The sequence below is a fragment of the Protopterus annectens genome, chromosome 2.part2 (genome assembly GCF_019279795.1).
Source record: "Protopterus annectens isolate FY-2018-M chromosome 2.part2, PAN1.0, whole genome shotgun sequence".
Classification (NCBI taxonomy): Eukaryota; Metazoa; Chordata; order Ceratodontiformes; family Protopteridae; genus Protopterus; species Protopterus annectens.
The window spans coordinates 27,611,275-27,627,925 of NC_056730.1; the positions used below are offsets into that span (position 1 = coordinate 27,611,275).

Genomic DNA, 16,651 nt, shown 5'->3' on the forward strand with positions numbered 1-16,651 from the left:
AAGCTAGGCATCAACCCCTATATAATTAGGTGGGTTGCAAACTGGCTCACAGAACCCACAGTGTGAAAGTAGCTGACTCCATGTCAGACTGCTTACTAGTAACGAGTGGCGTCCCACAGGGTTTGGTCCTGATCCTCTCCTGTTTGGTACCTACTTCTCTGAAGTCCAGGCCAACACAAAGGGACTCTGGCTGACAAAGTTCACAGATGATTGCAAGTTGGGAGCTATTATTAACTCCCCAAGTTATGTTGACATCCTACAGAATGGTCTCACTGAGAGCAACAACTGGTGTCAGAACCATGGCCTTAAGCTCAGTGCAAAAAAATGTGTAGTCATCCCCCTTGGGAAAAACCCGGTTCCCATGAATTACCACATTGATGGTAGTACACTGAACACAGAAGACATTAAAAGAGATCTGGGAACACAGGTTGACAGCAGCCTCTCTTTTGATCACCACATTGGCACTGTGGTCAGAAAGTCCTATGTGGCACATCTCATTACTAAGGGTTTTGCATCCAGGAAGAAAGAGGTTATTGTCTCCCTCTACTCTTCCCTCATTAGGCCAATCATCGAGTACAATGTCCCATTTGGCATGTACCTCACTAGACACCTACAACAACTGGAGAGACTGCAAAAGTACCTCAAAAAGATAATCCTAGGCCTTAAACACTTTCCTAAATGGACAGACTCAAAAAACTCCAACTATTCTCTGTCTCATATCACCTACTTAGAGGTGATATCTGCTTGACTTACAAAGCCATGTCTGACCCAGCTCTGTTAGAAATGCTACATGTAAAGAAATCCCAATCCCTCCGCACCACACACTCCAGAGAACTCAACTTCATTAGCACAGTCAGCAGAACGTACTGGAGGGACAGGTTCATAACCCAGAGACTGCCCATGCTATGGAATAGACTTCACATAGATGTCAAGCAGAGCACCTCGCTCACCCTCTTCAAGAGAAATATTGATGAGTGGATGGGAAATAGAAAATTCACCCCGGGGATAACTCCAGTGGCTCTGCCCGACAGAGGCACTGGAAGGTCAGGTTGCACAATGCCAGGGTAAGCCTGTGGCTAGGCTTGTAAAGGCCCCAGGGCCATTAGCCTAGTACACACCTATGAACCTATGTTTTCAGATCCACTAACAACTTCAAGTATCTTTATTTGTAGTGTCATTATCTCTTACCAGATTTCTCATTATACTAACCTGAAAATGTTGAAGTCGTAGTTACACTCAGTGAAATAGAACCCACGCTATGTCCACTTCAAGGCATGGAAAGCACCTTAACAAGTCAGAAAAGTTCAATAAAGAACCATTTCCCTTTCTTATAAGTGACTTCAGGAATCCACACAAACTGGAAAACATGCTACCAACAACAGATATGACCAGGGATTTCTGGAGTTTGTTAATGTCAGTACAGATGACCAAATTGTTCCTCTGCCCACTAGAAGTGTTAATCTTCTTGATCTTATCCTCACAGTTGTTTTCCACTTTTGTAGCACCCTGCTTACTCCTCCCTCCTTAGTCAAATCTAACCATTTTACAACAGGTCCCTGAAGACCTCCTTTACAACCCCTGATAATGTCTGTATATTTTAGGATCACTCCAAATCAGTTACTTACTATTTATTGAGCTTGTTGATAATCACAGATGGTAGAGCTCACCAACAAACCTTGTGTCTTAGGCCGCTGCCTACTCCTCTGAATTTTACACCCTTTTGGATAGATGTATTGAGACATCTGTACCAGTCCGATGTAAATGTAATAGCAGGTTTAAATGTAAACCCATGTGGTGAAACTTCCACATCAACAGACAGTATAAGAAAACAATAACATTCTTGGTAATCTCTAAAGATGTCCGCATCATCATTATTATAAAAAGGACTGAAAATGTTAAGTCTTCAAAGTTACTTTTAGGAAAGGCAAAACCAACTGTGAAATTAAGGTGCAACTAATTCAAAATAGAACCATATGGCCTCCAACTGACCCCAAAGACATTGCTGATATTCTTGGAGCCAAATTTTTATCCAACCTCACCCCACTCACCCCCCCCCCCCCCCATCTGTCCCCTGTATTACCTTTCACATCTTCCCTTCTGAAATCACTTTGGACCAAGTGCTTCCAGCACTTTCTAAAATCAAAAATATCAGTTCCGTGGATCTTGACAATATCCTGGGATATCCAATAAGTAGTGCCAAGTCCATTCTAGCAAAATACCTCCAACACTTCAACCTGGGCCTCTCCACTGGTTACACATGGGATGTGCAGAGGACAGCTGTTATGTTGCCCTTGCATAAAAGTGACCCCTCTACTGACTATGGGAATTACATGCCTATTAGTTTCGTTTGTATTTGCAAGGCTATGTAAAATATTGTTGTTGCCCTAATAGACAACAATATAGTTGACCTTGTATCCATGGATAGACAACAATATACCTGACCTTATATCCATGGATAGACAACAATATAGTAACAATATAGTTGACCTTGGTGGTGCTGCGGTAGCGTTGTCACCTCACAGTAAGACGTCCTGTTCGATTCTCAGCTAAAGCGTCTTCTGTGTGGAGACATGCGTGAATGGGTGTACCTACATTGAAGGTTGTGCATCAGGGCTGGCAACTTGGCACATAAAAATCTACTGCCAATCATTAGCAGACCGGAGTTCCGCTGTGGCGACCCCTAACCGGGAAAAGCCGAAAGACAGACACAGACATAGTTGACCTTATATCCATGGATAGACAACAATATAGTTGACCTTATATCCATAGATCTACAACAGTCTGGCTTTGGAAAAGGCAGATTAAGCCTGCTCAAATTGATTGCTTTTTAAAGGGTTATCGAGGCCATTAAGGGACATGCAATCCATTATGCTTACATGTACATTTCCAAGGCTTTTAATACTGTCCCACAAACTGGGATTATTGATAAACTCTCTCTACACCATACTAACCCATGCATAGTTTACTGGATAGGTATCTGTCTGCCTGACAGAACTCATACCACTAAGGTCAGGGCTTCTTGCTCTAGACAGAAAAGCATCACCATTGATGTCCCACAGGGTTCTGTCCTTTGCTCCCACATCTTATTGATATATACTTCTCTGGCATGAAAGCTGATATCAGTGGACTATGGCTAACCAAGTTTGTCAATGACTGCAAACAGGGGGGCAGTTACCAAATCCCATTTTGATACTCAAAAGTCATCATCAAGTTCTAGACTAAACAAATACTTTGTGTATTAGTCATGGGTTTACCCTTAATGTCAAGAAATGCAGTGTTGTTTTTGATAAATCCACTGTTACTTCTGCTCGCCATATAGAAAACATTCTACTTAAATCTGATTCAGTTTTCAAGTGCTTGGTGACTTTGTTGGTAACAGACTGCCCTTTGACTGCTATCTCTCTGTGGAAGTGAGAAGATTCTATCCTGCACAACTTTTCCTTCACAATTTCACATCACAGTCCAAAGAAGTTGAGTTCCACTTCTATGTGTCCCTTATTAGGCCATTCATTTAACTCCCTTCAGCATGTAACTTGCAACTAAGCCAGCTTGAGAGACCTCAGCATTTCCTCACCAAAAAAATCTGAGGTCACCTAGTTATTCTGATTGGATAAAAAGCTCTGTCCTTCTACTGAGTGTGATACAGACTCCTAAGGGGTGATCTTGATTATCTCCACACTTTGGTCCAGCAGCCCCAATGTGAGAAGCTAGGTATAGATAGAATTTGTGCTTACTGAAATGTAAAAAGAGGTCACTTAGTATAAACATCCATCCAGGATGTTAAGGGTAAGAGGGTGTTCTTGGCTTTAGTGAGTTGGCCTTGCTTGACTTAATTAGACATCTTAATTTCTTGTTAAGTTGCATAAAAAAGCAGTTGCCTTTAAGGGAGTTGCTTTTCTGATTTTAGCCATGAGTTTTTTTTTTTTTTTATAGTATACCCTAAGTAGGTGAGGATTCCACAAGTGAGGTTTGTTTTTAGTGTTTGTTTTGGATTTACTTTTGGTAGGTATGGCAACCTCTGTACACATTTCACGTGTTTGTATGCGAACTGTGTGAATAATTCTGCATAGGTAGCTGTGATCTTGGAGTTAGGTGGAGCCTTGAGTTTTGATAAACTTTCACTTAGTAGGATGTAGTTTCCCTTAGAATATGGTGAAGGTGACCTGTAGCTAGCCATGATATGGTGAGGTACCTTATCTATGGTGACTTGCACGTGCATGGGCTCTATGGTGTCAGCCTGTTTAACCAGAAGTGTTTTACTTGTATCCAGTGCCATCCAGGGAAAGTTAAGTACCTTTGATTGCTAAATTCCACTTAAATTATTCTCAGTGATTGCTTTTGTTTCATGTTTTTGTGTGTATTTCTCTGAATTTTTTGTAAAAACAAAACAAAAACAATTGCTCTTCCTCTCAGTTTGTAGTAGCACTGCACTTGAGTCTCCTCTACTGTGTTTTTATATCAAGAGGACTGTGTTTATTCATCTTGTGGCAGGAGATGTTTGTCTGGTCTGAGTTGGGAAATACACAAAAGGACTAGTAGTATAGTAATTTTAATGGCCAGAGGGCTCATTATTTAGTTTTCTATTTTTTTCTATGCTGCTATAAATTTTGCATGTTTGTGTGGGTCAGCAGTGCCCTGTACATTAGCAAACACCTAGAAAGCAAATCTTCTGTGTAGAACAATCCATAAGACTGTAGCCTGCAAAGCAGCAGTACAATGCAAGTACCTTGTTTGCCAACAAGCTTAGAGCAGCTAGTTGGGCCTCAAATGGTATTACCTACAGATTTAGTAGAACGCAGTATAGTGTAAACATTAAAGTTAGTACAATTTAGTTCTGTTTAGTTTATTCTGCCTAAGTGAAGCACCCTTATTAGTCTGCACAAACAATCTGGAGCCAGGATCCACCAAATCACACATGCACTCGAGTTGTTACACCACAGGTACCAGTATGATTCCATCACAGTCCATGTAGGTGTAAATGACCTGAGATGTACTTCTCAGTTATATATGAAGCAAGACATTATGCAGCTTTCAGACTATGTGTATCAGGCTGGTGTGAGCCTAGCACTGAGCAGCATATTACCATCACTGAGGATGATGCTACAATATGAGCAAAAAATTGATTGATTACAAAAAATGGCTGTCTTTCTGGTGTCACTCAAAGGGGATTTAATATTTGTCAGCTTGAGAAGACATGATCAGTAGACCATGTTGCTTTGCTAAGGATGGTCTTCAACTTTCCTCTCTAGGCTTTTGAATACTGGGTATGGTTTTGTCCACCCCCATAGTGCCCTTTTTTAGGTAATACTAAATTGGCAAACCTACTGACATAGCAGAGTCAACACAATATAACCTCAAGGTGTTACTGCTCAATGCCAGGAGCATAAGTGAAAAACTACATTCTCTCCAAGCTGTCCTCACACTCAAGAATATAGATGTCTGTGCAGTTACTGAAACATGGTTTCAAGTAGCAAGAGAGTACCCTGGCAATGCAAGGTTGCAGTGCCATCCACACTTTTAGACTGGTAGCTGCACAGACGAGGGCTAAAGGTGGAGGTAACTCAATATACATCAGTAACAAGTATACCTCTAGGGCGGTCAAACAGGATAACATGCTGGAGTTCCTCCACATGCAGATCACCACAGACAAAATCCTATACCATATCCTAGCCAGCTATAGGTCACCCTCCATGTCCCAAGAAACTCACGTGCATATTTGGACCTACTGGAGACACTTAACCCTTCACCTCCTACTCATGGGAGGCTTTAATTACCCCTTTATAAATTGGGAATCCTACATGGCCTCAAATCTACAGGCACAGAGATACCTGGACTTCTTAAATACAAACACCCTTGACCAAGTAGTAAATACATTCATTAGAGGCTCCAACATACTGAACGCCATTCTCACAAATATGGGAGAATGTTGCACCCCTCCCACACACACACACACACACACACACACACACACACACACACACACACACATGCCTTGTCCTCCCTGATAAGGTCTGATTATAAAGCTGTTTTCTTTTAAATCAAAATCAACTGCATAATCCCATTGAAATCAGTAACAGTTAGGAACTATTCCAAGGTAAATTACCTGTTATTAAGCGATGGTTGGCCAAAACTCAGTGCCCCTCCAAACCCCAAAAACACACCAGCCTATGCTGAATTGCTCTCAGAAACTCTGTACAACCATGACACTTGCTGCGTAGAGGCTGCTGTACCTACCAGAAGTAAGCCCGGACTAGTCCCATGGCTCGTGGTTTCCCAAGTTAAATAGGATATACAACAAAAAGAAAAAAAATTATGGCAAAAGTCAGGAAAGGTAATTCTCATAAAGATAAAATGCTCTCATGAAAGTAAGTAGGCAGCTAAGAGGGCTAATTAGATCAAGCAAAGCCAAATTTGAGGTTAAGATATCCTCACAGTTGAAAGATAACCATAAGGCCTTCTATAGCTATGTCAGCAACCTCAAGGGCAACATACAGCAATGTGCGGAACCGGTAATTAATGGTGCCACATTCACAGAGCCTTGCAATATAGTGAACCTGTTAGCAAACAAATTGTTTCAACTTTACCTCCCTCTCACCCTCAACCATCTCCCCAATAATACCTTCAAACATAACCCTTCCAATTATAACTAGGGAGCAGGTACTGGCTGTACTCACTAAAGCCAAGAACACGGCCTCAGTCGGCCCTAATAACATCTCAGAAGGCCTCCTAAAATATGACATATCAGGACCACTGGAGTAATTATTCAACTACAGTCTTAAAACAATCTTTCTGCGACATGAATAGAGGACTGCGACAGTCATCCCCCTTCATAAGCAAGGACCTTCGACAGATCCTGGAAACTACAGACCCATTAGTCTGACCAGTCTTATTTGCAAAGCTATGGAAAGAATTATTATGGAAGTTGACAACAAGGACATAGGAGAGCTCCAGACATTGGATCCATCCCACTTTGTCTTTGTCAAAGTAATGTGATGCTTACTGACTCTCTCAGACTTCTTTTAAAAAGTCACTAACACAATGGATGAGGGGGAAACTGTACATACTGCCTACTCTGTTCTGGCTAAGGCATTTGATACAATACCCCAGTTAGGCATTGTCAACAAAATTACAGAACTAGGTATAAACCCCTTTGTAACATGCTGGATAGCAGGCTGGTTCACTGATAAGACCCAGGAGGTTAGAAATGGTGAGGCCACCTCTACGAAGAGGCTGGTCACCAGTGAAGTCCCCCAAGACTTTGTGCCTGGCCTGATCCTCTTTGGCATCTACTTCTCGGATATCGGAGGCAATACCAAAGGCGTCTGCCTAACCAAGTTTGCAGACAATTGCAAATTGGGAGTAGTCATTGAATCCCCACAAGATGAGACCACCCTTCAGGAAGGTCTAATACAGACAATTGTTTGGTGCAAAAGCCATAGCTTATAACACAGTACCAAGAAATGCATTTTAGTATGTTTTGGGACGTCTGTCACCCTGGATAATTATGTCATCAAGAAAACATCCTTAAATTCTTAAATCCTTAAATCCTTAGTCGATTCACTAGTCAAGGATCTGCATATTAGATAGTAAACAAAATATTAACTATGACAAAAAGTTAAAACCAAAATAAAACAACTGTAATTTTGCTGCTCTTAGGTTAACAACAGGGTGTATTGAAATATTGTCATTAATACCTTGACCAGAGGTGGCATCCAGTTTTAGCTGCAAAACAGTTTTCTGTGTTATAAACGGTCACCAGTGAGCCTTCCCTTTAGTTTGTCAATCAAATCTAAAATGCCAAAGAAAACTTGCGTGCACTGTAATGAATGTTTATATAAGACATTGTTGGTGTTTGCTGTTCTAATGTCATATGTGTGTTCATAAGTCCTCAAGTCCTTTTTTGGAGCACATGCTCTGTTTTCCCTGCATAGAAAGCTGAACAGGTGTCGCATTTAGCTAGGTATATACCTCGTTTAGAACTACATGTCCCCTTGCGAAACTAGATCCAGACTGCAGGACAACACCTCTACTCAATAACCAACTACCCTTCTTTCTTCTTCAGCTCTATAAAGCACCCACTTGTTAAGAATACGTCCATACTGATTTCAGTCAGGACATAGTACATTTGTGTAAGAATTTACCATAACAGTAGATGTCCTGCAGATCACTGTTGCTGTTTTCCATCCCACTATCCCTCCCCTCTTTTCTGTTTCACTTCCATCTTCAGTTTTCACTTTTCTCTTGTTGTGCTATCTTTTTCTGTCTTATATAGGTAAAGGGGAGTCTTCTTACCAATTAGAATTACACCCCTAGCTGTCCAGTCTCATCTCTCAGTAGTCTTTAAGCTGTTGACTTGGAGATGATCGAAGTATCCACGCTCGTACATCCATCTTTATACTCCAATGCATACAAGCTGAGATCATGCATCAAACGTATGACCTAGGGAAAGTAAAGCTTTGGTACTAAGGTTGGACATCAGCGGTGATAACCCATTTGTCAGGAATACTGCATCAGTGATCAGTAGGAAATCTACTGTTATGGTACATTCTAACACAACTGTACTTTACTACCATCTTGCCTGTTTTGAGAAAACTAAAGTGAGGCATAATGCAGGTGCTACTGAACCATGTCCAGTTTCACTCCCTTAACTTGGAAGGCTACTGCACCACAGGAATTAGTGTTACTGTGATGCTGATTCTACAGAAGAATGCCAGGAGGTCTGGGCTAATTGTTGTGTTTAGACAGGAGAGGTGCACCGGTTGCGCTAGATGTCCCAGGCATGTTTTACTATTTCATTCCTCCTCTCTATCAGCTTTTCAATTTAAAGTCCTTTGGTTTCCTTGTTTTGATAACTTTCTCTTTCTAGCTGTTCTGTACATCTGAGCATCCTAATATCAGCACACCTCTCTCACTACCTCTTTCTTAACCAGTCCTGCTCCTTTCTAATTCCAAATTGAGATGATCATGTTCTCTTTCTCCAAAAGAAAGTCCACAGCATCTTGATTGACTTTCTGTAGCCTCACCAGCATTGATTGTTCCTGTAAGTCCTGCAGACCTGCATAGTGTATTCCAGCTGTAGTCCAGCTGTAGTCTTGCAAGTCCTGGAGTACATCATGTTCTCATTTCTCGATGTGTAAACGATGTCTTTTTTGCTATTGCTTCTTTTATCCTGCACTAAGGCCAGTGATTGTCTGTTTAGGTCAGTGTCATCCTAACTTGCTAGAAAAACTGATGGAGGTCCAAGGAGCACACGAGTCCAGTATAAACTACACAGGTAGTAGTAGCCACCAAGGATTTATTGAGAAAAACAGCAATCAAGCGCTTTCGTCTTACATCAAGACTTTCATCAGAACTGCAGTAATCACATAAACCACACAATATAAAGGAACATCCTGTAGTTATGTGGTTAAAACCAACTAATGCAAATAATGCTTACAAAATTAATTAATTAATTAATTAATTAATTAAATACTTGAAAATATAATGACAGTTTGAAATAGTGTGTATAGGTGAAAACACAGTGCCAAACATGTTACAACAATGTATTTACAACAAATTATAAAGATGACTGATGAATTACCCCTCCATACTTTTTAGTTTTAGGATTGGGGTAATGGAACGGCAGTCACTGAGCCCAGGGGAAGTCAGGGCATCACACATCAAAATCCAGATTAATTCCTTTCTGTTGAGGTGTTCTTCTGTACTAAAACCCCTTGCATCCCATTCCATATAGTCCAAAACTAGAAACTTGAAGTGGTGGTCAGGAAGAGCTGAAATATGCCTGTACAAGGCATTGGTGTTCTTCCCTTTCTTGATGTCATTCAGGTGTTCATAAATTCTTTCACCTTATGACTGACTAGTCTTTCCAATGTAGAATGCCTTACAACATTGACAAAGAGCTCCATATACCACATACACAATTGAAGTGTTTTTTTACCTTAAATTTCCTATTCCTGATGAAAAACGAGTCGCACAATAATATATGCTGACAATAATTGCAATGATCGCATTTGTACATGGCCTTAGGTCTACTTGAACAATTCGCATCACGTTTCATTTCTAAAATGTTCTTAAAGGATTTGCCCTTTCTGAACACAACCTTTGGCTTGACCCCAAACAATTCTTTGCCTTCATTGATACTCATCACAATTGCCCAAAATTATGCACTATGTCCACTACATCATAGATGTTAACAGAAAAGGTGACTATTAGTGAACGTTCAAAAGGGACAACTGATGGTCGTGTTTCTTGGAACAAGCTATTACCAGACAAATGGTCATCAGTTCGGCCACCAGGAATACGTAGTAGCGGTTTGTAAAAAACATTCTTCCTCTTACTCTGGACTTCTTCCTTAATATTTTCCAATAACTCATGGGGGTAACCTCTTCACTGAACATGCCAATCAGTTTGTCTAGTTCAGCAGTGAAGGTGACATCATCAGAAATCATACGAGCAAGTCTGACTAACTTCCCCTTGACCCCAGCCTTCTTTTGAAATTGTGGATGCCAACTCTGTTTATGTCAGCGGCATCCCAACTTGCTCTTCATACTTTTTGAGCTTTCTTTCTTTTGTTGCATCAGCAAGCACTTGGAAGGGTTGAGGTGATTTCTACCTCTTGGACTTTGCTTTTGACTTTGTGGCCCTCTTCATCTGGATGTCCTCTGCAGAAAGGATGGTTCAATTAGCTTTGTCCTTTGTGAGGTGTAAAGCATTAAATGTGGTTAGAACTAATTTTGTGCAAGACCACTCAATCCACCCCATTTTCAGCATATTCTTCCTGTATATACTACTACTTCCTGCCCCTTTCATCCATTTGTAGTTTGCTATGTTATTCCTACTGGTTTGTCAGAATTCTGCCTGCATTGTACATATGTTATGGAGGGCAGCAGGTGGTGAGGGGGTTGTTTGATTTACTGAATTCTAGAACCATGGCATTCCCTTTATACACCTCAGTAGGAAGCCAAACAACATAATAAGGTTAATATAGTGTGACAGGATCTACCTGCTGAGTCAAAGCTCAGATTTAAATACCCCCATTTTTGCTCCAAGAAATTGTCCTTTACTCCAGGACAACCTCCGCTTTACTCACAATTGAAGCTGGGCTCCCTGATAGTTCCTTGGGCTGTTCCCTCTTTTGAATAGTAGAACCACCACTATTTCACAAGTCTCAGCATTCCTTTTAAGGTCTGTGGTGGTATCCCATGCATCCTGTGTATATTTATGCCCTCTAAGTTGTTGTCACCTTCCACACCTTTGATGTGGGATGTTTATTAGTAAACCTATTGTAAAGGATGGAATATTTGGATGGAATACATAGTTGAACATCTTAAAAGGGTTAAACATTCTTGCAAGTTTTCTAGAAAGTTTATTTGACTTTTCAAAGTACGTAAAATACTTATCAATACTGCAGTTTCTCTGAAAGCATTTTAACCTTCTGTCTTGGCAGTATTTTGAACATGTAGAAGAAGCTGTATGGGCAGTCCAGGTACTAAAGGAGTCTGGGAAGCCAGTTGCTTCCACAATGTGTATTGGACCTGATGGAGACCTAAATGGTGTACCAGCTGGGGAGTGTGCAGTTCAGCTGGCCAAGGCAGGTATGTGTTCTTGCATCTATGTTACTAACTTCCTTGTACACTTCTAGTGGCTTGTCTTCTTAATGTAGCAATAGCACTTAAGTCATCTATTAATACATTAATTAAAAAATGTGTGTCTTCTCTGCTGAGTATGTGCCATAGTTTCATATTTACAGACCTGCCTTTGTACAAAATTGCATTTCAGATTGACTTAAACTTTAATCATGCATTGCACCCTCTGTCCTAATTAAACTGGTTAAGGATTCACTTAAAATTTCATGTGTCAATTTCAGCAGAACCTTCAGCTTTGTGAGGTCTCTGTGTGGGGTCCTCATGCCAGATTAATTTGTCATCTTGGTGGAACAAACAAATGGTCCTGTCACTGTAGTTGTCCTCCCTGAAACTACCCACTGTAGTTATCCTCCCTGAAACTACCCTACCCCCTATTTCTGATACCTCCCCCTCTATCAGCCCTCTCTTTCATATATTGACCGTTTCCCCCTCTATATGCTTCCTTCTACTCCTTCACCCTATTTTTCCTCTCTTCCCATGTCTGTCATAATTAACTTCTACCCCTCTGTCCCACTGTATAAGCACCTATCCCCTTGCTATTGCTTTTGTACTAATGGCTGTATATAATCCCAACATGAATTATGAACACATTATTCCTTGACAGTGGACCTGAGTGTCTCTATGATTTATTGTAAATGTTATCTTATGAATTGTCTGTTTTAGCTGCAAGTATGAATTCTTTACTGTTGTATGTAAAATAACCCAACAGGAATTATGAAAACACGTTATTCCTTTATGACATTGGACCTGTGTGCTTCTATGTATGATTCATTCTAAATGTTATCTTATAACTGTTGCAAGTATGAATTCTGAACAGTTGTATGTAAAATTTATAAACTCACTGTGGAGCTTTTCTCCCCGGGTCTCCACTTAAAACGAGCCCAATTCTCAGTTGTACTAACCCGGTTAACAAATGTAAAATAAATAAATAATGAATAACCAATAAGCATGGTTGTCCAGGCAAGCTGAGAGTCGGCGACATTGGGATTGGTGGAGGTTATGGTTTAACACATGGCAAGGCCACTTTTGAAGCTCTGAATGCAAACATTACACAGCTAATGATTCTGTAAGAAGCTGCTGCTATACAAACCAGTTTCAAAATGTATGCAGTTCAACTTATAAGAGCAGATTTTGTGAATCTGTTTTGTTACCTGGTAGTCTGTCAATGTCAGTGTGTGTGTTTGCATGTTGCTGACTCCTATCAAGTTTATTTTGAAGCACTAGCAGCCATTTTGCCCTCCTGTTGGCCACAAATCCTTCTGCAGCTAAGCACAGAGCTTTATAAGTGTGGTCCCCAATCTTAATATTGCCTTTGTCTCCTTTGCAGCTGTACTTGATGGCATCTCTTGCAGTAGTTTTGAACTTGTAGAATATGGTTGGAAGCAATAGCCAGCACAGAGTGAAGGAGTAGCAAAAAAAAACATCATATATGGTGTGTTATGTAAATTCTCAGTAGTCAAAGTTGCAGCTGTGCAGATGTTTTCCAGATAAGTATCTCTCAATTCACTGTAGGTAAAATTGGCCTAAACTGTAGCAGGCAAAGCCTCGTACTATTTCTTCAAACAGCTTGTGGGGCCTTTTGTAATTGTGCAGCACTGCCTATCCTTAGCAAATGAGAGTTTTAAGCTTTTGTCTTTCTGCGCAATATCTAAAGGGTATAGTTTTCAGAAATACATAGTTAGTATCAGAAACATTTACGACAACTGAGATTAGTTTTCAAAGTAACTTTCAGTCAAGTACTAACTGCTTAACTAAAGGTCATGTACATCATCCATAATTTTAGAGCTGACATGATTATAGGCTTCTTGTGTAATAATTTCACATTCAAGTGGATGCTGGATGAAAAAGGCTAGAGATGTTTAACACTTCTCTTACAATTTAATTTGTTCTTCTCTGGACAATAATAGGTTGTCCCAGTTGGATGGAAGTGGAAATTATAGCAGTTTAAATATTAATTGTATAGTAGGCTAAGCCTTCATCAAACATATGTCAAGCACCTGTGTTAGGCAGTCTGAAAATATGGCATGTTAAGACTTTACCGACAAATTACAAAGTTTTCCACATTTGTCTAGGTAATTTTTAAGCAGGGTTCTTAGTAGCTTCCAGAATGCCGTCACTGTTGAGAATGTCTGATCTATTTAGCAGAGTTCAGATCAAGATTGTTTATTTCCCAGTTTGTGTGTGTACACTCACTGGATTTTAGTATCACTGTACATAATGTAAATAACCTGCATATACTTTTTATTCTGAAAATTTATGTGCACGCTGCAACCATTAGTGTGCATCAGATTATGCATCTATAGATATGCATATTTTACTGCCATCTCACCACAAGTCATGACTATAAAGGCATCTTTGGACCAGCTCACCTACCTAATTAAAGTGGAATAAATAAGTTATAGAAATTCAGGTTACAAAAAAACTGTTGCATAGCCAAATGCTAGTAGTTACTATACCAAAGTTAATTCCGAATACTCGAGTCAGGTCTGATATACCACCTGTGACCCAGAAAGTGACAGGACTAGTGAGAAAAAAGGATTAGTGCAGATAAAGTCACTTTAACTAGCACATGTAGGAGACTGTTTCTCTTTCTAACTTAAATAGATACAGTCAATAAAACTAGTCTATTACTTATTTCTAGACTGGTAATAAAGCCATTGACCTAGTTTGTCACAGCAAACCTCTTCAAATGTCCTCACGAGGTCTGTCTCAGCCTACCCTTCTGTGGTTCAAAACCTACTTGTCCAATAGGTATCAGTCAGTAAAATGGCACTCCACACTCTGTTCCTTACCTCCCAGTCACCACCGATGTACCACAAAGTTCTATCCTTGGTCCCCATCCTCTTTAACATTTTCACCAACAGGCCACCCTAATAAAATACACACACCTGATACACTTGTAATAGGTGACTCTATTGACAGGCATACTGACGTCCCACTCACCAGGCTGAACAAGGAGAAGGTCACGGTGAGCTGCCTGTCGGGCGCTAGGATCCGCCACATAACACAAGCACTCGGGTCACTCCAAGGCAAGTACAAATATGACTCAGTCATTGTCCATGCTGGTGTGAATGACCTGAGATGTACCTCCCTAGACTACATGAAAAGAGACCTAGAGGAGCTCTCTGAGCATGTAGCCCAGGTCGGTATGACCCTGACCTTGAGTAGCATCTTACCCTCACTAAGAATGATGCCACAATATGAAGACAAGATGTTCAATTTCAACAATTGGCTTAAGTATTAGTGTCATTCAAAGGGGATCCACAATGCCTGTTGGCCTGGGATGACATGCTCGACAAGCCACGATGCTTCGCTAGGGGTGGCTTGCACATGTCACCCCTGGGCTTTCGGATATTGGCAAAGGCTCTTGCTACCCCCATAGTGCCTTTTTTTAGGCAAGGCTCAAAAGACAAACCCACCTCCATAGGTATCACAAGGGATAAGAAACTAAGAGTAATGCTACTCAACGCCAGAAGTCTAAACCTCAAGATGCACGCACTCGAAACTCTCCTTAGCATGGAGAACATCGATATCTGTGCAGTAACAGAAACCTGGTTCAAGGCTCCCGAGAGCACCCCAGCACTACCAGGTTATACCTCATACCATGCTTTTCGGCTGCAAAACTTGGACCAAACCACAAAAGGAGGGGGAGTATCAATATTCGTCAAAGATACCCACACCTCCAGGTTGGTGGCACAGCACGAAGCATCAGAGACTATCCATGTGCAACTAACAGTGGGTAAAACCGCCTTCCAGTTTATAGCCTGCTACAGACTACCCTCCCAAACCCAGGAACCCCACTCGGCCTTCCTGAGAACACTGAAAAATATGAAGGTCTCTCCAAACACCATTATATTGGGTGACTTCAACTACCCAAACATAGATTGGGAGCATTACTCTAGCTCCAACACCCTAGCCCAAAGGTTCCTAGAATTTATAAACTCAAATGCTATGGAACAACTTGTTACCACTCCCACAAGAGGGGAAAACATACTGGACCTGATCATCACCAACATGGGGACTCTATGCTCCAGACCAGAAGTGTATCCCTAACTGGTAAGATCAGACCATAAACTAATCTCACTGGATATTCACATCCTGACCCCACCCCGTGCCCAGAAAACTGCAGTGAAAAACTTCTCTAAAGCAAATTTCACACTCCTCAAAACTGAGGTGGAATCCTTCAAAGCCCCCGGGCCTGTGGAAAATACGGCCCGGACCGCAGAATCCTTTATAAACGCATTCTATGAACACCTTCAGGAATGCATGGATCATGCAATCCCAAATAAAACCAAGACCCAATCCTCCAAAGGCAGACGTCCTGTCTGGTGGACCCCAGCCATAAACAAACTATACAATAGAAGGAGGAAGCTACTACACGATAGAGCAAAATCCCAAAAAGGGAAGGCATCTCTGATCAGTATTAGCAAAAAACTACGGGCACTCATAAAATCGTCTAAGGCCAGCTTTGAGAGAAAAATTGCACAGGACACTAAGGATAATCACAAGGCTTTCTTTAGTTATGTTAGGAACCTGGGTGGGAATTCCCAGATATGCTCAGAATTAGTCCAAAATGACAAAAAATACACCGAACCCACAGACATTGCCAACATCCTAGCTGACAGGTTCAGCGCAAACTTTCTCCCACCAAAAGGGCAAATATCTATCCCAGCAGAATGCTGCCCCCCTGACATCTCAGATGCTCAGGTAAGAGCCGCCCTCTCCAAAGCAAAAACACAGCATCAATGGGACCAGACGGTGTCCTGGGCTGCGTCCTACATGAACTCCAAGAAGAGCTAAACCCAAACATAAAACTACTGTTCAATCTCAGCCTTACTACAGGATATCTACCCAAAGAGTGGTGTACAGCAACAGTGGTCCCTCTCCACAAAGGTGGTGCCTCAACGGATCCTGGAAACTATCGCCCCATAAGCCTGACTAGCTTGGTCTGCAAAGCTATGGAAAGTATCATCATGGACCTCATAAATAAAGATATTGGGGACCTA

At 41.1% G+C, this 16,651-nt stretch overlaps 1 protein-coding gene across 1 annotated transcript in view; it reads left to right on the plus strand.

Annotated features, from left to right (window-relative positions):
- The window catches only part of LOC122795518 (betaine--homocysteine S-methyltransferase 1), a 133,672-nt gene that overhangs the window by 70,850 nt on the left and 46,171 nt on the right, over nt 1-16,651 (plus strand). Inside the window, exon 5 of the mRNA XM_044063709.1 lies at nt 11,447-11,594. Within this exon, the coding sequence (XP_043919644.1) occupies nt 11,447-11,594 (148 nt within the window). The remainder of the gene's footprint in view (nt 1-11,446; nt 11,595-16,651) is intronic.